This window comes from Conger conger, chromosome 8, assembly GCF_963514075.1.
Source record: "Conger conger chromosome 8, fConCon1.1, whole genome shotgun sequence".
Taxonomy (NCBI): domain Eukaryota; kingdom Metazoa; phylum Chordata; class Actinopteri; order Anguilliformes; family Congridae; genus Conger; species Conger conger.
Genome location: NC_083767.1, coordinates 13,199,069 through 13,223,548, shown reverse-complemented (window position 1 = coordinate 13,223,548; position 24,480 = coordinate 13,199,069). Strand labels below are relative to the sequence as shown.

At 42.8% G+C, this 24,480-nt stretch overlaps 1 protein-coding gene across 13 annotated transcripts in view; it reads left to right on the top strand.

Moving 5' to 3' along the window:
• The window catches only part of inpp4b (inositol polyphosphate-4-phosphatase type II B), a 239,482-nt gene that overhangs the window by 178,148 nt on the left and 36,854 nt on the right, over positions 1-24,480 (top strand). For all 13 annotated transcript variants that reach the window (XM_061251274.1, XM_061251273.1, XM_061251270.1 and 10 more), the window contains 3 exons: positions 4,064-4,211; positions 14,307-14,437; positions 22,378-22,482. In XM_061251274.1, coding sequence (XP_061107258.1) covers positions 4,064-4,211; positions 14,307-14,437; positions 22,378-22,482 — 384 coding nt within the window. The remainder of the gene's footprint in view (positions 1-4,063; positions 4,212-14,306; positions 14,438-22,377; positions 22,483-24,480) is intronic.

The following is a 24,480-nucleotide window of genomic DNA, read 5'->3' as shown; positions in this document are numbered from 1 at the left end:
AATAATAAAATATAAAGTGTTTCGCACACGACTGAATGGGTTTGAATGATGGCTGTTCAAAGAAGGAAGAGGCTGTAAGGTCACAGCGTCTTTATATAATGTTGTTAAAACGCCTGGCCTTTTCGCACTAATATCTGCTTCAGTACTTACCCCGGCAACAGAATATAATGAATGCCTTTCTTCCTCACTGTGCATATGGCCGCTTGCTGTGTAGATCAGACATTTTCAACCTTTTCTGATCCAGGGACCCCCCACCCAGGCTCAAAGGCAACCGGGGGGCTCCATCATAAGTTGAAAGGGGTTATATTTTCAAAAAAATGTTTAATAGTTTGAAATATGTTCCAGAATTCTCAATAGAGTCATTGCACATCTAGTCGGTCTTGCCAGGGCCCACTTGCAGTACCTTCAGTGTTTTTATAATGACCCATTTAGTGTTTGACTATTTTTTAAAACAACTTGGTAATTATGTGTCAGTTTGATTTCAGCGGCACTATCCAAGCATGCTGGAGTTTATTGTTGACCGTGCAAATAATCAATTGAAATCACGCCTTTTTAATGAATTGCCGTTCTGTGAAACGGTTAGCTGATGATCCTGTTAAGAGCTGAGAGGAGATTGAGAGGAGACTGTGGCCTGCTGTGAGTTTCGACCTGTGGAGGCTCGAGGTCACTCTACTTTTCTAGGTGTGCCCCTGCTAGTCTGGCCTAATGAAAGAGAATTCAGTTTCATATAGATTATATGTCGCGGGTCTGCCTAATAGCAGGAAACTGTTTGGCATTATAAATAGCCAACAGACTGGGATTTGGGCCCAACCCCATTTTTATTGATGCCAATTAAAATTTGAAACCTCCAATGACAAGGGGTTGTCACAATGCTGACAGTTATATATGGGTGAAGTCGCATCCTAAGCAAGTATTAAGTTAATTTGTGATGCGTTATTAGGGTTTGATTAGGGCATGCAGCAGAAGTAGGCTAGTGTACGCCTTTTCATTCCTTATTCCTTCCTCCTTCCTTATTGTATTCATATAAAAAATGCACCTCCCCTTATGTAAAACTTTGTGGGGTCCATCTAAAATGCGTGGTTTTAAGGGGAGCAAGGTGTGGAGTGGGTGCCATAAACGAAACAACAGCACTGGTACACTGGGCTGCAATAACGCATGTTGTTTTCCACATTAATGCATGCATTTTTTCATTAACAGTGCTTTAAGCAGGTGAAGCTGGGCTGGGGTGCCACAAAATGGTTGGCAAACCATTGTTTGCCCTTTCAGTGCGCCTGTCCAACGTCAAGTATGTTTCATATCTAGTGCTTTTTTGGGTCAGTAGCTTTCAGTTTCTCTCCGATTGCTACCTTTTTTGAAGATTCTTTTGAGCACAACCACCTTCATCTTTTCTGCTGCATTCATTTACATTTCAAGCTACACCTTGTGTCAGATATCTGAGCAGAGTTACTGTTTTTTTGGGGGTTTTTTACTCAAAAATGGGTTTTTTACTTGCCATCATTGGAAGTTCTGTTTGAATGTTCAGTACAGTACAGTAAAAAGGTTGACACCTGTTTTTATGGTTGAGCAAGCACTGATACTCTATTGCTTATTGAAAAACCTGCATGTGATTTTACAAAGGAAGCATTTTAATTGGGCACACACGTAATGGCATGGCAATAATATTAATCAGAAAAAATATATAATTGAGGCACAGATGAGATTGACTGAATGACCAGTAAATGGACCTCTTATATGTGTTAACATATAACAATCTCAACAGTAGAATTGGACCAATTGTACCAATTTGACTGAATGGTGTTTATTAAAGTAGCATGTTTATGCGTTATATTTGTCTCTCCACAGTGCAGTACCCTACTTAAATTGTAAGCTTTCAGTGTCATCTTTGTCATCAAGCAATTCTGGTTTTGCATGATTCAGCTTGTTATGAATAAACTCTGTTTCTGTTTACCCAAAAAGAGATGGCATATCCTTGTGCAGAAGATATGCTTTGCTGCCAGGTTTCAGGCCGTCGTATCTGTTCTTATTGGCTGTGTTCATTTGCAATCATCTCTGTGAGACTGATGTGCCCTGTGTTGAGCCTCATTTGCATAAAAATGTGTAACATTGCACTAAAATGTATTTAGATAACACCATTTAATAATGCATGACCCAGGCAGTGCATTGTTGCAGTTTCCCTGATGGTGCAGTTTCATATGGTTTCTGCCCTCTGCAGGTAGACTACTTTTTCCTGGTAATTGTGATGGTTTAACAGATGTGAACACATCACCATCCCTTCGTGGATTCACTCTAATGATCACTCTGTAATAGTTTCATTTCTCAGATGAATGGTACGCAATCTTTTGCTAATGATCGCCAACTACATATAGATTGTCCCTATGCTTTGTTTCTGTTGTCATTACAGTTATATATTACAGCGTTTGGAACCAGCTACTCAAGGCCGAGTTATCCTTATTTGCGCCAAAGTAATATGAGTAGCATGCTTTAGCACTGTTGCTAAGCCAACAGCGTTTTAAGTAAAGAATGTGATTAAATTGATATGAAGATAGTGCTTTACTAAAAAGGAGATGGATACTGTCATTCAGGATACACTGTCTAGAAATCTCTGAGAGATTTTACTTACGAGCTGTTTGATCATTGGTTAAGCCAACAAAGACTATTATTTTTAGCTACAAAATAAAATGACTTTGCTGTTCCATTAATGTAGTTTAAAAATTCAAAGACCTTAAGTCAGATGTTCTGAGATGTTGGAGTTCTGAACAACCCCCAGTTCCCCAAGTGTTTATAACTGAGGTTCTTTTGTCTTTGGAAACACTATTCGGCTAATTAAATTAGCTCCATTTCCTTAACACTATAAAAGAAAAAGACGCCGTGTCAAGACACACAGTAACATTTCTATCATTATATTAAATGGAAAGAAATGATTATGTTAAAGGAGGAACAATATTTTGCACCTTCTTGTATTAGAATAGATAATCTTGTCATGAAAATAAAGGTGCATATACTCTGCAGTTTGAGCTGAAAGCATATTTTATAGCTCCATTGTTCAGGTTCAATTTGGGATTTGCTTCTGGGAAATGACGGTGCATATATAATTGTGCGCCATTGAGGACGAGTTTAACTGAATCAAGGTGCTGGGAGGTAATTTTCCTGGAAGGAAGAAGCACCCGGTCACACTGATTTGGCAGGGGACTTTATTGGTGTGATTATATTTTGACTGCTCTTGCTGCGAATTTGAAGCTTGGCCCAGTTATTCATTAGAGAAGCTGCTTCCTGTGAATTGCAGGGAAGAAAAGAAGCAGGAAATGTACGGGAGTTTAACAGCTTACGAAGCCCCCCTCCCTCTCTCACTCCCCCAGTTTTCTTCACTCTACTGCTCACACTGATAAGAGCATTAAAGCTGTTTTCAGTCCTGTTCAATTGATGTTTTTTTTTCCACTTTCAAAATTGCAGAAATGTTGAGTTTGAAAGTACGTTAATAGCCCCGCATTTTAATAAGCCAATGAAGAGTTTGAAATAAGCAGACTGAAGTCACTACACTGCATTATCATAAGCAATTTCGAATATGCATTTAAAAACGATAATGGCATTGCGACTTTATGCGGAATTACTTCATTTTCCAAACAACAACAACAACAAAAAGTGATTTATAAAAACTGTAATAGAAATGCAGTGACTCTTATTTTTACTGTGTCGTACAGCTAAATTGGTGCAAAGATTCGGTTCCACGAGGAGAACGGTAGAGTTTGAAGAGTAATGGGATCTCTAGGAGGAGCAACATCTGCCGAATGTATTCATGGCCAGACACATCCTTTACATTTATTTTGCAATATAGTATGTGTTTTGTAAATTCTCCTAATTCCTCATACGGTAGCTCCCACAAAGTTGCACAGCATCTTCTGCAGAGAAAAAAAAAAACGAGACTTATGGCAGGGATGAATTTACTCTTATGTGTCTGTCAGCAGTTGATACCATGAATATCACCATGGCAGGTTTGACTTTGAAGCCTTTCAGTGCTCCACTGTTTACACTCTCCAAACAAAATGCTGATTTTTCTGTCTTGCAGTGTTCAAGAATCCGGTGTGTAAAGTTTACAGATTTCAGACTGTGGACTGCAAATGGATGCTGGTGCGAGAGCAGATGGCGGAGTGTACTCTGTCCTTTAACATCCCCAAGCAACTCATTACACTTTACATACAGGAGGACATGCAAAGGTAAGATATCATTACAGCTCAACAGTGGCTTTCCTGGGTCATTTAGCAGACTTAAATGGATGTGTAAGAGCTATACTTAGAGGAGCACTGAATTATTCACGTTGGTTTAACACTTCAAAAGGGTCTGCTCGAGCATTAGACAAGCAGACGGCCCTTTCTTCTGGCTTCCGTTGTATTGTTTATACATTCTGGGCTGACCCAGAGTATAGTTCTGCATATTTAGAAGTACAAGTTGATGCGTTAGGACAAAAAAACAAAAAAACATGCGGAACTGAAGTAAGTTTCAGCAGAACCACACAGCAAGTGACCACTGACTCTTTATGAAGATATTAGGTCTTGAAGGCTGCTTTGGTGTCTGGAAAGGAAGGGGGTGGCGAGGTAAAGTAGCTAGGGGTTCCGGGATCTTCTCACATATAAGAAATGTGTCAGTTATTAGGCGTGCCGTGGAGAAACGAGATACGGAGCTGATGATTGGAACAGAATGCCTGGGAACCTGTAGGGTTTCCGCAGGTTACATGTTGAAGTGCAGCGATAGGCTGTGATTTGACTTGTATCTGTCAGAAATAATCAACCCTCATAGTCTTGTTCATCAGTCACCTGTCTGGCCAATCTTATACCACCTTCTCGGTTTGATGGGGGTGGGGGTCAGGGTTATACAGAAATTACCAGCAACCAGATGTTAGTATGCAATTTTGCTGTATTTTTGTATGTACAAAAATGTCAAATATCTCCATGTCATTGTGGAATAATGTGTCATTATGAAAAAATGAGTGGAAGTGTTCCTGTATCCTGTATTAGAGCGTTGCGTTTTTCTTCTTTGTTTGCATATGATATAGCCTGGTTTCTGGCCTATGGGATTGTTTCAGCAACTGCTGACTGGGTGTGATTAGCTACTCACACCCACCTTAGCTTTGTGGGTATCTACTTCCTCTTCTGAACTGCAGGTCAGGCTTGCTCTCACAGCTTGTGTTCTCCCGCCCTTGCTGCGCTCTGTTACGCTCTGGCGTTTTGTGTTTTGAGTGCTGCCGGTGTGGTAGTATAGTGATCGTCAGCATTGAGTTCAGCGAACATAATGTCCCATTGCAGGAGTCCAGCTCTCACAGGCTTAATGGTATGAAGTTGATGTGAAGTACTGGGTGCCTTACCTGAGTATGTATGCCTGAGTAGCCGAGAGTTGTCCAGCCTGATGTTTTGCGGTGGCATATCTATTTTTCTATAGTTTGCATGGAATTTTGCTGTTCTGTGTATATTCTTCTATTGTTTGTCTGATATTTTTCAGTATTCTTTCTTAGTTTGCATAGTATGTTGTTGTTCAGTATTCTTAAATAGTGAGGTTTTGTCTCAGTATATGCTTTTTTCTGTAGATGATGCTCACACTTCCTCCATGATTGGTCATGATAAATGAGTGAAGCATTCAGATATATGATATAAGAATCCCCCGTGACTTTATTGTTGTTAATTTCTGAGAAAGCCAAAGGGCATCAGTGCGACTGCATTGGCTTGACTCATGGTTTGCTTGTGTAGAACATGGGTCTTCTTTCTTCCCATCCTAAATTAGAGAGGAGCAGTGATGCACCTTTTCGTCTATCTCCTTTAATGTTGACCTGCACTTTTGAATTCTGCATGTTCTCGCATCTGCTCAGCTGTGCATGTTGCTTGTCTGGGTTCATAATCTGATTGATACTTTGCCATTTCCTCAGATTCCTCGTACATCAACTTGAAAGAAAGTCGAAGGAATGTATTTCTGATGAAGTGTCTTCTTTCTCCATCTCATTTTGTGAAATATATGAGGAATGTTTCCTCTGCGGATGGTGCATTAACCAGACATTTGAAGCCACATGTAAAACTAGGCCTTTGAGGGGTTCCAATTGACAAGATGACATTTGTCTCAGTTTCATACGTTCTCTCCGGTCTGATGGGGAAAATGTAAACCTTTAGAGAAGGAACCTGAGTTTGTTGCAAATTTCTGTAATCGCATCCTGTCGGGCTACTCTCCACTTCTCGGAGTATGTGTAACCTATAGCTGTGATTATTCCCTTTGGTCGACTTCAAAAATATTGTTCTAAATTTCTTTTAGACCCCAGCTTATGTTCTGCCTTTATATAGCGATGAAGATGTCATCGTCTTTTCAGTGTCATATCTCAATCCGAGCTTTGGAACTGATTCGGCAGTGATGTTTCAATGGATTCCCGCAAATGTAAGGAAACTTACATTTAGTGGGGAAAGGTGCTATGGACCCATAAGAAAGCTGTCTGTTTGCCCAGAGAGATAACCTGATGCTTACACCTTAGAACTGGCCCCAGCACCACCTCTGGCTTTATCTCAGAGGTCTGAGCATACAAGTAACTGAGGAGGTGTGAACGTGAGTGCTAGTGGGTATTTCACTGCCCCAAAGGCTTAGCGCTAGCATATCAGAGATTCAGAGGAAGCTTGGGTTGGTTTCTGATGCTGGAACTCGAAGTCCTGGCTGTGGGCTGTACCGGGCTTAGTACTCAGGCTGAGTGACTTAGATTGTGCTGTGAACAATCTAAGGTTTTGCGCCCAGCTCAGCTGAAGAATGCACAATGTCGTGGCCCTGCATCCGAGACCCATGAATGCATACCACAGTGCCCGGGACTCATCAGTCATGTCCATCGGTTTGATTGGGCCCTCCTATAAGCCCAGCATTTTTGTGGAGTTAAAAGAAAGACACCAATGTTTTTGTACCCAGACCATGTCTTGGCCTTCTGCTCACCCTATGGCACATTGTCGGTTTTGGCTTTTTAAAAACAGATGGACATTGGCAGAGGTCATGAGAGAGTCCCATGTCCTGATGGTTGCCTTGATTAGGCTTCTGGCTGTGTGGTATGATCTCTGCTCTGATATATGTGAGTCAAAGGGAGACTCAAATCCCACGTTGTGGTCCACAGATAGAAATTTCACCTCAGTGTTGACTTTTTTGCATATTTTATGTTTTTTTGAGTTAATTCTTCAATTACAATCAATGTAAAGTAATTAATCTGCTTAAAATATTTCCGAATAATGAATTGCGGGCATGAATCTGGACTTGCCAGTGCTGCTTCTGGTTGGGGATCCTCTTGACTAAAGCAATTATTCAGCCAAATAATGCAAAGCAAGCAATTAATAGGATACAAAGTACAAAATCCTTTTTACTTTCTGGAGGATGTCACACATGTATGTTTGATATGAATCAGGGAAAAGGAAATGTAGAAGAATTTCTGCTTTGTAAGTATTTGAGGATCGCTACTCGGGCAAATGTTGAAAATAATTTTAATGATCTTATGGGGTTCAAAGGAAAAAGCTTGACTAACTGCAGTGGAGATGGAGTAATGATGACAGGCTGACTGGTTATCATGTCTCCCGTTTGGCGGTGGGGGGCATGAATATTTCCGTGGTCGCAGGGGGCCTTGTGGGTGAAAAGGTTGAGAGCCAATGCCCTGGGGTAATGCGTATTAGCCGTAGATTGGCCCAGAGCGGGCTTTAAAGGCTTTAAACAAGCCTTATCACTCACAACCGCCGTCTCTGACGTGTAGTCCTGCAGGCACTGGGATGGGACGTGGGGGTATCCAGCCGAAAAAAGACTCTACCGTCTGAACACATTTCAGAAGACACAGGCTGGGCTGGTCACATCGACGGCACAGGCATACCTTCCAATAGGGCTGTTAAACATTGGAGATAAAAAATAGGGTTATGTATCTACCACTGCAAAAACAAAACGGATATTCACTCCAAGATAAAGGCAGTGTGCATCCATTGAATCAGTGGCAGATCATCAAAGTCAGAGTGCTTGCCTCTGGAAAGCAGATGATGAAATGCGCTGTGTGAAGGGTATTGACACAGAGGATGCCTTGTTTGATACTGCAGTACCTCTGAAAAGGAAGGGCTCTGGGTATTAGATGAACCATATGTCTGGAGATCACTGCTAAGTGGTTAAGATGTTATACTTGTGCCGCTCTTGGACTGGGAGGAAAGAGAGACACTGATTTTATGTTTCTTCTTTTACAGTATAAAGCTTTCAGGAGTCCCCTTATTCCCATCGCGTATAATTTATTCAGTCCTTCCGACGTGACGGCAGTTGCATAAGAGTCGGGGTTCGAGCTGCACTGCTGAGCTGCCACTCTGTCGGGATGGATATCAGTTCAGCTGTCCTGAGGCGAGAGAGATGAGGAAGGATGAAGTCCTTCAGTGTTTCTGTTTTTCTGTTGGTGCTCCTTCTCTCCCGGTCTTCAGCACTCTCTTTCTGACTCTTTCACTTTAAAGGTCTTTTTTTCACCCCAAAGTTTGGGTCTCTCTCGTCCCTGCTTCTCCCTCTCTCTCCCGGTTTGGTCGGTCGTGATCCCTCCGTTTCTCCCTGTCTCCTGCAAAATGCAAATGAACCTCGTCGACCCGTTCCAACCGGTTGAGACCGGTCAGGAAAATTATGTGACGATATAATTTAAGATGATGTGCTTCTTTGAACTGTGTTCAATGCCACATCAATCCTACACACTTGCAAAGCCCCAAAAACAACAACTATTTTTGTCTTATTTAGACTTACAATCTCATCTCTATTACTTTTCTTTTGCTAAATATGACAAAATATTGCTAATGAGGTGAGAGTTTGACTCATTTCAAGATTCCCTAATGGGGCAAGAAAATTTCACTTGTCAAACAAACAGTAACTTTTCAGAAGCTAATATTGTCTCAAATAAATAAATGATTTGAAGTCTCATTGCAAAAATTGACGACAGAGACAAGTGCCGGCAGCAGGGATTGAAATGGTTCAAGCCAATCTTCATCATGGAAGACGGGAATAAACACCGACAGAAGTAAATCAAAACTCAAGCTGCCTTTCATATTCAACAGAGATCCGAGAGGTCACTGGCCAATGCAAGAGATAGTTATCTGTAGTTTTGGGAGAAAACAGAAGAGTATGTATTAAACTGAACAAAATCTCATTGCCATTTCGGTAAATTCCGTGCTAATAAATCTTTATTGGATTATCTCAATGTGATGCTTCTTAAAAATTGTCTTTGTACACCCAGGTAGTTGATCTGGGAGCTGGGTTGTTTGCGGTGCAAGGTAGCTGGAACGCAGACCGGACTGGGCTGCTGTATCTGCTGGGCTGCTGGGATGGGATTAAATGGCCAGGTGTGGAGAGGCAGCTGGAGAATTTAACCGGGACACTGAGCTTAACCTGCTCTTTTGATAAGATCCGTGGGACCTTTAATGGCCACATGGAGTCAGGCCCTGGGGTTAACTTTCTCATCTGAGAGACGGCACAGATCCCCGCTGCTGCAGTGGGACTTTGGATCAGCTTTGCCCAGAGGGAAGAGCGCCCCCTCCTGGCTCATCTTTCAACTGCAACCTGGTTTTCTCTTAACCCTCCTATTATGTTTATGACCGCTTTTATGTTTGGGCTCAAATTGACCCCGACAAATAAACACAAAATTATTGCAAAAGAAACATTTTGACACTTTGTGTGCCACCTTCTTATTGTCTCCCAAATGACTAGCCTTTTATCCATAATATGAAAAATCTGTGAGAAACATCTTATTTTAAGAGCCTGAGGTAGTGAAAAGTTTGACACATGTATGGGGAAAGTGCCAGAAAAATCATCCACAAAGAAATCTGAGATAAAAATAAAATGGTTGTATATTTTCTGAGATTTTATACAGTTACAGAGGGTCAAAATAAACCTGAATAGCTGCAGGATTTCTGAAAACATACCATTATATTTACTGCATGTTTACTATTTAATCCCACCAAAATAGAAAATTAAAAGAATCTTCATGCAGTATCAAGATGAAAAAAAGGCTAACTGGTTTTTAAGAGATGTCAAACACTGAATGGGGTCAAATTGACCCCAAACATAATAGGAGGGTTAAATCAGTGATCTTCATTGCTGTTGCTGGAGAGCCGCAGGGTGTGCTGTTTTTTGTTTTCACTTTAATATCAGCAACCAAGTCAGACCCAAGAAGCCATATGAGGTGAGTTAACTGTGTAATCGACTGGTTTAACCGATCAATTCAGTGCCAAGTAACAACGAAAACAAGCAGACCCTGCGGCTCTGCAGGACCAGGAGCGACGATCGCTGCCTTAAACTCTCCCATCTAATTGCTAATCAAGTCCAGACGATGAGACTACAAGGAGGTATGGTTAAGCTCAGGAATTAGTTTCCGAGCCATGGGTAGTCAGCTGTGAAGAACAGTCGCTTTGAACAGTTTCTTTTTTTAGTCCTGCTGCTCTTTGATTCGGCGAGCAGGTTAAACTGTGTCGCTTTTTAATAGAAACCCGGTTCAGTTCACTCCTTTAGTATCGCTCATTACACCTCTCTGGATTCATTCTGTCATTAGGGCTGTCTCCCTCTCTCAGATCTCCCCTGTCTCAATATGTCACCGCGAAGATCATAATGGCATACGGAGAGATAGATAAGAGCCCCTCTATGGGCTCAGGCTCTCTATGGCTGGCTAGAGATCCCTCTGAACAGTCTGAGCTCACAGTGCTGATAGTGCTTGCCTGGATTGTACACTGTGATCTTTGAGTGCTTGCGCAAATAAATTTATGCAGACGTGACACTAAGTCTAAGATTACTAAGGGAAATATAAGGAGGGATTATAGTTATTTTTGCGAGAGGCTACTCTCTTGTTTGGGGGCATGGCACCCGGCATTTGGCATGTCGCTAAACAAATGATAAATTCAGCAATCAGACCTCAGTCTGCCGATCTAGCGAGGGTAAATAATTCTCTTTGTCACTAATCTCTCAAAAACATTTGGACGGTAACCTACAATTTTCTGGCCGGCTTGTTTATACAAGTGTTGGTCACCATCACCGATGCGATGTCCTTGTGCTATGGGGTGACACTGGCTTAGGAGGTAAGGGCAATCGTCGGAGGATTGCCAGTTCGATCTCTGGGTGTTTTGAAGTGTCCCTGAGCAAGATACCTAACCCCCATTTGCTCCTGATGAGCTGGTTGGTGTGTGTTTGCGTGTTTGGATAGGTGAATGAGAAGCATTAATTGTACAGGACTTTGGATGAAGGCGCTATACAAATGCAGGCATTTACCATTTACTTCTTCTGCTAACATATAATAAACTTAGGCATGAAATACCGGTAGAGGCTTCATGAATGATATCAGAATGTAAATATGTATGTACACAATGTGTATGTACGTCAAGGGCCCAGCACTTAAATGGGTGTATATTGCCAATGATGTTTAAAGCAATTAAAGTGGGTTATTCTGCTGCTAATGAAGCTGAAATATGGGAGTTCTTTTGGAAATATTTTTAAAGTGAAGCCCATCTGTCCCTGTTTAAAACGGCTAATGTGACTTACGCAGTCTGATCTGACAGATGTCTGACTGCCATTTAGAAAGCTATAATAACACAGTTGGGCTCTGACTGCAGTTATATCACTCAGGGTTCCTCCCAGCAAGGGACCTTCGAAGAGCAACGGCAAAAATAGAGCATCTGTATTGACAGCTTTCCACAAATAAAAGTCAATTTATGCAAAATTAAAAAGTGTCACAGTAGTACTGTAAATAGACTTGAATGAAAATGAGGGAGACAAAGATGTCTGAACTTTAATTACGGTGACCATTGTGTCATACTGGATGGACAGTTTTATTATGTGCACACTGTAATTACTTGGTCAACTATATTGAATGTTTTCTCTTTTGATTAAATATATTTCACTTACCTTGTTATGAATTACGGCCTTGGCTCATGATTGATAGCTTTGTTCTTGTGTGCCTGCTAACTCGGTTATCAGTTTATATTTATTATTGCAATAAACATATAAAACATAGTAGACATGCCCTTAGATGTAACCCCTGTCAGACAATGTTGTTTAATATTATTATGTTTCTAGCATCAGTCTGGCTGACTAAACGCCAAAATGGACTGTCTGAAACCAAACAAAATGTAAGAAAAAATCATCTTAGTTACTGTGTCATCTTCAGTCATAACATAAAAAAAAAAGACAGTTGTTCCTTTATCTTAATTGGAGGACTTAAGATATGCAAGCCTCCTGAGAACAATATTAGATAAAATGTCTGGGTAAAATGTAATTGTTACTACAAAATGAAGAAAGCTGGATTTAAAGAATGCATATTTGAAGGCATAGGCCACACATTGAATGCTTAATTGTTTTAGTAGCTAAATTCCACACGTGAAAAAATCCCAGGATAAGAACAGGAGCTGTTCGGTTTCAGAACTGTGGATGCTGTTGTAACATTTTGCACTATTCACATTATTTTTCATCGTGTCATCACGAGTCCCGACTTGTGACTGAAACGTTCCAAGAACCGTCCGTGTTCAATCCATCACGCGGCATTCTTACACAAACAAGGCACTTTGAATAACATCTCCGATATCATCTCTTCTGTTGCGAGCAATCCCTTTCTTTACAGCTTCCCCAGATTGCTTGACACTAATGGAGGCATATTGAGCAGGCTTCCTTCTGGCAGTGGACAGTGGTTGACAGGATGAAAGACGGCGTCATACTCATGCAACGCTCCCGCCGAGAGAGGCGTATATTACCGCTAACATAAAAGCATCAGGCGCGAGCTCGACGCGGCGGTATGGAAGGGCGCCAGCGGGTTTGTCGGATGCGTTATTGGCTGCGTGGTTCTATACAATACATTCCCTCTGGGTGCTCCGATTTAACCTGACACTGCCGACCGGATTCAGCGGTGGCAGTGATAAAGGTTTTTTAATTGCATTGCATTTGTATGGCGGAGCGCCGGCTGAAATGTTAGCGCTCAGCACAGGAGCCGTTGAAGCGTTATTAAACTTGCCGTGCTTTGGTGACTGCAAAGGCCCAATGTTTGCATTCAGTAAGTGGCATTTTGTGCTGAAGGGTAAACTGTTGATAACTATGAATTTTACAGCAATCAAGCCTCTTGCCTCTGAAGCATGAACCACTAAATGACGGTGCAAGTGGGTTAGATGGCTTTCATGTGAGGTCCTTTTAAGGTGTGTCCCACTCTGGACAATATATTTTGTTTCAGATCAAAGAGATGGGCACTGGGCCTTATTACACAAAGTTGGATTATGGAGTTAGCTGGATAACTGCAGTGAGTAAAACCTGGAAGCCTCCCAAATCTGGCACATGGACTGAAGTAAATGGAGCTGTTCCGAGTTTTACTCAGTGCAGTTATCCAGCTGAATTAGGGTGGAAAGCCTGCAGGACGTTTGATATAGGGTTGGTCAGCCCTGGTTAATCGGCGTCAGTACCTGCTGATTGAGATGGATCTCCTCCAGTCTCAGCTTGGCCTTGCAATGCTGTGAGATGCTGAATATCTCAATGATTTTCCACAATTTTCACAGCCACTTTACAATATTTATTCTCAGTGGGGCCAGACCATGCATTGTTTTGTGTCTTTGTATTTGCAATTGTAAGAAGTTTGTGTAAAATTCTGCATTCATGGTTCTCCTGGATGCCCGGCCTGTTCGGTGAGTTTTGCTGAGTCAACCCAAAGCCTAATTTCCTTACAGCCCCATTGGTTGGAGGCTACTGGGTGAAGTGTTTGGACCGGTTTTATAAATGTAATATGATGTTTTTGTTTGTCTTCATTTCGTGAAATAGAGTGCTCTACAGGCTCCGTGCTTTAATTCAGTGACTGCTGTGCTAAAGCTCCCTGACTGTGTGTACAATTCACCGTGTCCCTGTGTGATGGAATCTACTGCATGTGTATTTACCAAGTCAATGGATGTAATTACATTCAGGACTTTACTCAGTCTATCCCTTTGTCTCTTTCTCATTGCTCTCTCTCTCTCTTTTCGCGCTTTCTCACTAGACTGCTTTCCCTATCTCTCTCAGTTCAATTCAAATGCTTTATTGGCATGAGATATTTCAAAATGCATATTGCCAAAGTGTAGTGATAACAACAATCAATCATAGTAACCATTCTCTCTCGCTCTTTCTTTCTCTCACTCCCCCCTCCCTCCCTCCCTTTCTCCCTCTTTCCTCTCTCTCTATCTCCCCCATCTCCCTCCCTTTCTCTCTCCCTCCATCTCCCCCTCTCTTCCCCTTTCCTCTCTCCCTCCATCTCCCCCTTCCTCCCTCTCCCTCCATCTCTCCCTCTCTCTCCCTCCCTCTCCCTCCCTTTGTAGGATACAGGAACTGAAGGACCTGGGGGAGCTCTCCCCCCATTGGGACAATCTGCGGAAGGAGGTGATCGCTCACTATGGTCAGGTGATCAGCAGTTACCAAGAGACCCTCACTGAGCTTAACAAACTGACAGGTGAGTCTCCATGCCCTGTCCATTAGCATTGCTAAAGCTAATAACAATAACCCATAACTAATAACGCTTTCCCTGGGTTTGTGTCAAAATACGCATTCGTTGAGATTGGTCTGGCTCCAGCGATGAGCTGAGCTATGAGTTCATCAACAGCGAATGTCAGCTTTGCTTTCCACTTGGCCCTGGTTTTATGAAAATGGTCATCTGACATTGTCTGTGTCCGATTCTGCCGTTCTCCAGTTATAGTGTAATACAGTCATTTGTATTCTGGGTTGTCACGTTACTATGAAGGCTGCTGCTTCATAGCTCTGTAAATCTCTAGGCTCCCTTGACTGAGCACTGTTCACTGTACTGGCAAGGGTGGGGAACAATGTCAATGTGAGTATGAAGCTACAACAAGAGGATTGGTGAGAACTTGTCTAGTCTGACAAAAAATTATTGAAAAGACAAACGAAAGTTATGAAATACCTCTGTGGATACATTTATATTGGATATAAACAGAAACTGTCAACAAACTTTTGACTAATGTGTATGTGAAGAGGAATGGTGGTGGGGATGTTGAATTTGTCAAAGTATTTAGTTGTGGAGTTTCAGTGTATAGATGTCAACAGCCAGTATTGGCATGATTGAAAGTTACATTATTTTGTCCTGAGACCGCTGACCTGAAAGTTGTTTTGATTTAATGATTATTTACTCATTCATAAACTCTGCAATCAGTAAAATGAACTTGCCAAACTGAGTTTGTGAAAAAAATGTTGCACTCTTTTAATTGCACTTGCTTTTACTTTATTCACTCTTCCATTTACAAGTCAAATGTTGATTGAATGCTGGCGTAAATCTGTGTTTTTCATATTCTTTTTGTTGTTCTTGCTTTTAGCATTCTCAAGGTCTGTTTCATTTTCTTCGTCATTTTAATTTTCACTGATAAGAGTTTCCATAGCAACGAACTATTTTCATTTAAATCCAGGCCAGCCTGAATAAAAAGAAGCCAAAATGAATTCTGATGCTACACATTAACTTTCTGATTTATACATTTACCCGGTAGGTCTACAATCGAGAGAGAGCCTTCGGAATAGTACACATGATGTAATTAAGGATGTGAAAGAGAAACCACTTTGTTTTTAATTAAATCTGTCTCAATTTTAAACACTTTTTTGCCCACATCTCTCTTTTAGTGCGCACTTTTTGAATGTGAGCCAAATGTGAATTACTGCTTTTTACTTAAAAAAACATACATCCTTTTATTTATTTAGCCACGTAGATCAACTGAGAACTCATTCTCTTTGCAGTGACATTCAATCAGGAGGTAGGGGGTGATTAGGTGGCTGGAGGTAGAGAGCCCAGTTTTTCTGGGAATTTGGCCAGGACTCCGCGGGGTTAACATCCCTACTCTTTTGAAGAGCACCGTGGGATCTTTAATGGCCACATTGAGCCTGGCGCTCGGTTTAACGTCTGAAGCACAGAGCCTTTCTGCAATACGGTGCCTCCATCATCTGAAGCACAGAGCCTTTCTAAAACACGGTGCCTCCATCTTCTGAAGCACAGAGCCTTTCTAAAACACGGTGCCTCCATCTTCTGAAGCACAGAGCCTTTCTAAAACACGGTGCCTCCATCTTCTGAAGCACAGAGCCTTTCTAAAACACGGTGCCTCCATCTTCTGAAGCACAGAGCCTTTCTAAAACACGGTGCCTCCATCTTCTGAAGCACAGAGCCTTTCTGCAATACGGTGCCTCCATCATCTGAAGCACAGAGCCTTTCTAAAACACGGTGCCTCCATCTTCTGAAGCACAGAGCCTTTCTAAAACACGGTGCCTCCATCTTCTGAAGCACAGAGCCTTTCTAAAACACGGTGCCTCCATCTTCTGAAGCACAGAGCCTTTCTAAAACACGGTGCCTCCATCTTCTGAAGCACAGAGCCTTTCTAAAACACGGTGCCTCCATCGTTGTGCTGGAGCGCTGGATCTCCGTTAGGTCCAGAGCGGAGGATTGTCCCTACTGGCCCACCAACACTTCTTCCAGCAGCAGCCTGACGCTCCCAGGAGGTCTCCCGCCCAAGTGCTAACTAGGCCCGCACCTGCTCAGCTTCAGCAGTTCGGCCTGAGTGGAGAACAGGGTGGTGGGGACTCCTGAAATGACTGTGGGCAGGCCTGGCTTCTTTCTTCCCTGCTGTGCGCCAGCCAGACCTGGCTCAAATACGTCATTGGTTTGGATTCAAATTCTTTTCTGCGCTTTACTGTTTGGTGTACTGGAACCTAGCGAACTCAAAAAGTTTGGCTCAGTTGCGGCAGGCAAGATCAATCGAGTACAGAAACGTAATTGAATGCTCACTGTTGAAAGTAATTGAAAGTAGGCCACGTGAAATGCTTTTGGGAATAAAATCATCAGTGATTTTGACAAGGCCTTGCAGCTTCCTTGTGATTAACAAAAACACACACAGGATCCCCAGGAAGATGTACGACCTTGCCGCTTCTTCACCCAATAGATTTTGATGGTGACGTTTTTTGATGGGAAGCATTTAACGTGGCCTCTAAAGTTCTGGGACTGTACTATCTCGTCGGGTATAATGAAAGTAAGAAAGGCAATACAGCACATAGTGAAGATGACCGTTACTGTATGAGATAATTATCACTATGGCATCTCGCCCAGAGAAAGGGCATTACCTGCTACCTGCCCGTGGAGATTAATATTTGAGATGGCTGAGGGGGGCGGAGCAGCTGGAAATGACTGACAGGACGTGGATTGTGATGTAAGACTGTGTGTCCACTGCCAACCACACTGCACTTTTTTATTTTATATTTATTTTATTTTATTTTTTTATTTTCTCCCAATTTGGTTGCCAAGTGTACCCTGTTTATTTCAATCACCCACACTGAGGAAACACCGCGACAACCTCGTTTTCCGGCAGCCGGAAGGAGATTGACCCACCTTCCTCAAGCTGGACCGTGATTCCGGGGCATTCCGGAGGCCTCCCCGCCGAGTCCCTCCTCCCGCCCTCGGAGCGGCGGCCCAATTATGCCTCTGGGCTTTGGCGCGGACCCCGGGCCTCGGTGTGCATTACGGCTCGATGCCTTAGCCGTGCGCCACCGGCCCGCTCCGCACCACACCGCACCGCACATTTCTTACGGAGCATTACAGCGCCATACAGCACTGTCAAATTCACAACGGGGACATTTATTAAGCGACAGGACGTCAGCAGTAAAGACGTATAGTCTGCCGTTAGGATGGTGCTGTAATGAATGAGTGTTTTATATTTCTTACTGCTTCATTCGGTTGCTTTGTGGTTGTTCAGGTCTTTTCCCCCTGCATTTGTCTTTTGAAAGATGACGGCTGCCCCGTCCCCACTTAAGCACGGAGACAGCGAATGCTATTTTGCATCTCCCGTTCACCCCACCATTTAGAACTGTAACCACTAGGGGATATTAATTATTGACACATTTATATTATTAAAAATGTCAAGCTTGTAACAAGCGTGGACTTCTTTGGGCCAGATGCCCTCTCTCCCTCCGATCGGGCCTCTGCAGCGTTAGCACGTTCTTCACTTTATTCATTTTTAATTCAACACCAGCCGACCCTGGGATACTTCAAACGGCCTAATAACTGGGCCAGCTTCTGCTGATGAGTCGGTCGCTTTCTCCCCCTCTCTGTAATCGTCTGCCTGCCCCCCGGAAACGAAATGGCACAGTCCATTTAGTCTTGTTTGTTACTTTTGTGTTTGAATCGAGTCTGCTCGGGGAATTGAGCGGGTGATTATCGCTGCCAGAACGGGGCATTTGCATTGCACCGATGCACACCGCACTAGGTAAGCGTGCGCTTGACAGGATGGCGGGAGGGTTCGACGATTATGCTCATGTTATTCAGATACGCCGGCGAAACGCCTTTTGTGCCTTTTGTGAAAAGATGGACAGAGTATGCATTTTGCATCGGCAAAGAATTTATTATTTCCCTCCGTATATTTTTGTCTGTAGAAAGTTTGAGAATAATTGACAGCCGAGTGCCCTGGGAGCAGAGAAATGGTGCGATGGTTTTAATGCAGCCTCTCTGTGAAATTCAGGAGGCTTGGGTATCGGAGAGTATCTGAGAGTCTGGGAGCAGAGAAAGGGTGCGTTGGTTTTATTTATGGAGAATTATAATTCTGGTTTCTTCCACTTTTAGTTTGCATCGAAGCAGTCTGTTGTCATGTTGAAGCATGAATATCCATGTACCTTTATTATAATAATAATAATAATTATTATTATTATTATTGTAGTTGTATTTACAAATAAGCACAGTCACCTATTACTATTTATTCCACAGCACTGAAAAATAACCAACCCCTTGGGGCAAATACTGCATTCTGAATGGATTTGAGATGTGTCATGTGGGTGTGCATTAATTTTGTATAACCTTGCTAACGAGAACAGATCGAACAGGTGTGTATACTTCACATCGAAATTGGCTCTGTTCACTTGCATGGCACTGAGGCTCGAATACAGCGTCATATTTCGATAAATTGCTTCATTTTATTTTGCAAGCTAACATTAGTTAATAGCCTATAACGTTTTATTTCCTTTCGGTGATGGTGAGCTAGTGAACTTTTCTTTGGCGATGATGCAGTTGACTCTCAGTAGCAGCAGGCAATTTTAGGCTGCATGAAGAATTTTTCTCAGCAGCAGGGACTATTTTTCCCCCAGGGATTAAAGTCTGTAGTTTAGTCAGTATGCCATGTACCAAATAAAAGTGACTGTAAGTACTGCCAAGGTTTTATGGAGGACCCCAGTTAGAACCGTTATAGTTGCAGTGGTTTGTGGTTGATTAAAAGAAATCACAAAGTCGCTTGAAGCGAAGGGGTCTCCTATAAGACATGCTGAGCACACAGGCAGTCGACGGTGCACAATTCTCTGTTCATCGATCTCACCTTTGCCCCTGAATTGGCTGGTAATTTGATTTTCCTCTTGTTTGCTGCACCAAGCGTGCCCTAAGGCGTGTTTGGTATGCAGCCTACGCTAAAGAAGCGAGCATTCTACCATACGTCCTGCCTCAACTTGAGAGGAATTGAAAGCGAGGCATTGAAGCTTAGAAATGTTTGCCGTTAATGACGCGTACATTCAAGCAGTTGATTTTAAAGGCGGTACTGTTAGACTTTTATATTTACAGTGAAAAGTAGAATATAACAATTCACTGTTATTAAGAACACGTGGCGCTCCTGCTATTAAAATTTATGGTGTTCTGCAGATATGGTCATTTCTTTATTTTTATGGCTGGGTGAACACAGGGTCAATAAGCCATGCCAAACAAAACAGCACATCTAGTCCTACTTTGCATCATTGTGCATGGTCCATGACCTTGGAGTGCGTCATCATGGCTATTGTAAAGAAAGTAGAATAGTTCTCATTATTTTACACGATAATAATTTTCCAGAGAAAGTGCTCTTTCTGTAATGTGTAAGAGAAGCAAAGCTGAAATCCTATTGGCTCTTCAAAGCTGCAGTATTGGCAGTCAGAGGCAAAAACATGCCCATAAGAGGGCGAGCAATAATAATATTTTAATACTTAGTACTGATGGATTCTGCTCCATACATTCTGCCGATCTGATAAGAACACTCTTTTGTTTTCAGTGTAATGAAATGTCAGTTCCTCCCGGCCGGTTTGTAAACATTGGAACTCGCCATGGAAGCAGCTTCTTGGTGAGAATCAAATGATAAACGCTGAACGTGGTTAAAACATTTAAAAGCAAATATTCTTTGGCTGATTCCATCTTGTCGGAAAATTTGACTGATGGTTTGGAAGCAAAAGGGAGGTGTGCACGCGTCCGTGTGTGTGTGTGTGTGTGTGTGTGTCTGTCTGTGTGTGCGTGTGTGTGCGCGCCTGTGTGTGTGTGTGGAGGGGGATTGGCTGGGGGGAGTTTAGGCCTCAGACAAACTTTCTTCTATTATAATCTTGGACTATGTTTCTTCATGGATTTTTTAACATGTACAACAGATTTGTCACTGGATGGCAGTATAGAGTAATGGAGTCGAGATTTGCATTTGAAACTGTCAGGTTCCTGGTTCATATCTTAGGTGGTGTCCGTGTTTTTGATAAAGGTGTGCTTTGCTTGGATTTTTTGAGTGGGGAAAAAATTGCCTTTTAGAAATGATGAATGAATAATTAGATGATATTGGTGACCGTAAAATGGTTACTACCGAGTAGATACATTATGTAGTGAGTTTTGTTTTGACTTCAGTGCATGCTGGACTCTCATATTGCATTCTGCTGGTCCAGTCCTTTATTTGGGAAAGTACGTACACTCATTATGTACTGCAGCAATGTGTCAGAGCAGCAGAATTTCCTTTGTGACTGGGGACCACCTGGGCGGACAGATGGGGACTTGATCTGACTAATTCATCTAATGCGCCTCTGTCACCGACACCATTACTTTGACTCCCAAAGAAACACCCAGCTGACGGAGTGACAAGCGAATAATCTGACAGATGGGTTTGACGTTAGCCCCGGCCCTGGAGAGGGCTGCTGTGGAGCCCAGCTCAGGCCCCTACGGGTGGCCACGAGGAGCCAAATGTTTGATGGATAAATTATCAAGGTCATTGACCTGAATTTTCTGTCTACCTTCTTTTTGTTAGCCATTCATTCTGGCAAAAGTGTCATTTATGACGCTTTCTTTTTTGTCGTGGCTAGGGGAGGATCACAGTTCCATAGTAATATTCTGCCAAGGTGAGCCTTCTTCAGCTTTGCTGTGAGAGTGTTATTTACTCCTCATGACGAATTCCAGGAAGGTCCAATTGTTATAAATGTTTCAAGAATAGTAACCAGATTGTTCTCGGTGCTCAGAAGAATAACTGCTGCTGGAGGTTCCGCTGTGGTCACTGAGGTTTAAGTTTCAAGCAAACCATATGAGGTCACAACAGAAGTGCCAGGAACATGAGTTATGTGTTTTTTCTTCTGAAGGAATTTGGCGTAGGGACCAGTGAGGCGTCACGGTAATGGCAGAACGTTGACGCTCTCGCATACATTAATACCCTGCTTGGGTGTGCATAGATGTTTGAGTATGGAAGATGAGATGTTGGGAGTTGTTTGGAATTTTTTTGCGTTGCTGACAAATGCCGCTTTGAAATATGACTGTTTATTGGCCGGCATACCAGTATAGGGTTTGGATCATTTTCAGTCATTGGAGGACAAAACTTCAAAATAGCACTCCTTAAGTTTGCAATTAAGTAAATAATGATAACTTCTGTTTTATTGTAAACTGGTGTAAAGTGTATTTGCCTTTCAGTGAACATTATTCAAATTGATATTATAGTGTCAGATAGAGCTTATGTTTAGCTTATTGTAAGCCATAAACAAAGACTTGGTATTATCTGTGTTGGAAAATTTTAATTGGGTATTTTGTACAAAGCAGGTGGCACAGGTACCCTTAAATCCACTGCTTAAAAGATTAAACTGCACATTAGTGATTTTTTACAGGATTTCTTACAGGATATTAACTCATTTTAAAGTTGCAGGAAGAAACTTGCAATTACGTTGAAAGATTACGTATTCTCATTAATATCGCGTTCCATTCTGCCATAATGGATTACATTATTGTTGACACTGTTTAATAACCAAATGGAATATGCTTTTCATTCGATCATTTGTTGGATTGTCACTGCTTATATACTGAAGTGTGTGCTGATTACCATGGGCACGTGGATGCAGTTACTGTCAATGACAATGGAGGAAGTTTTTTTTTTTTTTTTCTCTCTCCAGATTCCACATGATTCTTTTTAGCTCCTAAAGTGGAGATGTGATGAAGTACCAAACCAAGTAACTTTGTGCAGATGTGTCATTCTGGAGAGGGGAGGAAGAGTGCAGTTGGAAGGGGGGGGACCATGAACAGACCTCTTTGTAACGGCACTAAGAAATTATTCATTCCTTTGTTGAAATAAAACAGCATCTTAATATTATGCTTTTTTTTCTTTTTCCTCCCCACAGGGTCATCTTTCAAGCCGAGCTGCAGTAAATCAGAGAAATATTTAGAATTCATCCCCATCAATCTTCACACTCAAAGAATGCAAGTTACCTGCCCCAAAAAAACAGGTACGGTACAGCTCGTTCATTCAGCCGGACTCTCCTAGGCAGGACCTAATGACTCGATTCAGAACAGGTGTATTTCTCCCACATAAACTCTGGACACCGCCGTCTATTTCCATCCTCGAGCAGAAGAGCGGGTCTCGCGGTCTGGCAAGCTTCAGGGCCCATTCGCAGGTAACGGGGACTGACAGTTCTAGGCCCTGGAACTCCAAGGTCACACCTCGCCTCTTCCAGGACTCCGCTCCCCCCGGTGCGGAGACAGCCGGCCTCGCGCAGTTAGCGGGAACGCCGGCAGGACCCAGACAGGGGGCGTTTTACGACGGGGCGGACAGAAATACGAATGCGCTAACGAAGGCCGGCGCCAGCGAGTCGCCGGCTAACGTCCGAGCTAGCGCCTCGTCTGGGTATTTACAGTTTGATTGATTGCACGAGAAGAGAGAGACGGGCTTTGACACGCATAACCGCAGCGGAGCCGCGAGCTGTGTTGACGGAAGGGATCGGGAGAGCAGGCAACGCTCTTGAGCCGCAGTCGTTTCTGCGATAATGAGTACGCGTTTGTGGTACATGTGAATGTTAAACAGAAGCAGCCTGTTCATGCCCCAGTGGGCCCGCTTTGGATTCAGTTGTACGATATAAGCTTTTTAAAATCCGCTGTAAAGGTAAAGGGGGATGAACCACCTGTCTCAGATGCGTGTTAGCCGTGGGCTTAGTCACCACGAAACAGAGGTGATTAATCTTCCTGATGTTTACATGTACTTTGCTTGTGGGGGTCAAAGCATCATACTAACCACCACCCCAACGTACTGTACATTAGCTGCCTGACATCGTGAGAAAACAGGAACATTTTGCTGCTTGTACTTAGCTTGTTTATTAAACAATCAACGTCATTGCCTAGTTAGCTCTGCTTGGCATTTGTGTTAAAGTGACTGAATTTAACACATTGCTGGCACATTTCACGATGAAAGACTCAAAGTAAGCATGTCACTTCCTGGCTTTGTGAGACCCTTTTTTTAGACTTTGTGTCTGCGTTTGGGTGTGTCAGAAAGAGAGAGACAGGAAATAGACTCTTCTTTATCAGTAATTCCTGTCAATTTCCCCCTTCGCCAGGAGAAGGTAAAGTCTGTCTTAACGGCAGTCTAAATGGAACACTTCACTTGGCTCTCCAGTAAAAAGGGAACGGTGTTTAAAAAAAGAAAAAATCTTTGGACTGCTCGCTAAAGGCAACATTATGTATATTTTATCTCATTTAAACAGGACTCAGGGATGACTTAAATATGAGTCCCGTTAATCTTCAGCACAACAGCAATCAATTCCCCTCTCCCTCACTGAGACGGCATCTCAGCCCCTGTCAGGTCTTTGAAGACGGAGAAAAACAAAGCGGTCGGAGCCCAAATTGGAGCGCGAACGACCAAGCTTCCTCTCACTTCCTCCCGGTTCTCCGCGACACCGGCTGTTGCGAGGGAACGGATCAAAGGCTTGTTTTAAAATTCCTGCGCCGAGGGGCGGGCGGAGAATCGGAGGGCCATTAATGAAAGATGATGGTAAATGGAGTCATTAAAAGCGCTGAACGCGAATAGCTGCGCCGGAGAAACCCGCCGTCATGGCCGCCCGTTCTGAGCAGAGCGTTATTAATTACCATCCGGGAAAGTGGGGCTCCTGTTCGGAGTCTCTGGAGCACTGGCTCTGTGGGGGCTGTTATTAGCTGACCTGGCACAAACAGATAAAATACAGAGCTCTGAAGCAATCGTTCCAACTCCTGCCAAAACTTAAGGTCTGTAGCGGAGTTCTAAAAAGTTGCGCCAAGTTACCTCTGTTTTCCGGTTGCTGAAAAAGAAATGAAACTGGTCGATGCTTGGAATGTCTAAATTGGTCTTACCAGGGCCTGGTCCTGTCGGCGTGCTGGATGTGCCCCAACAAACACATTTTCTGATCTTAGCTGTTGGTTTTGAAGCACGTTGAGGAACATTTTTAGAAATTGACATATTGAATTTTATTTATTTACAA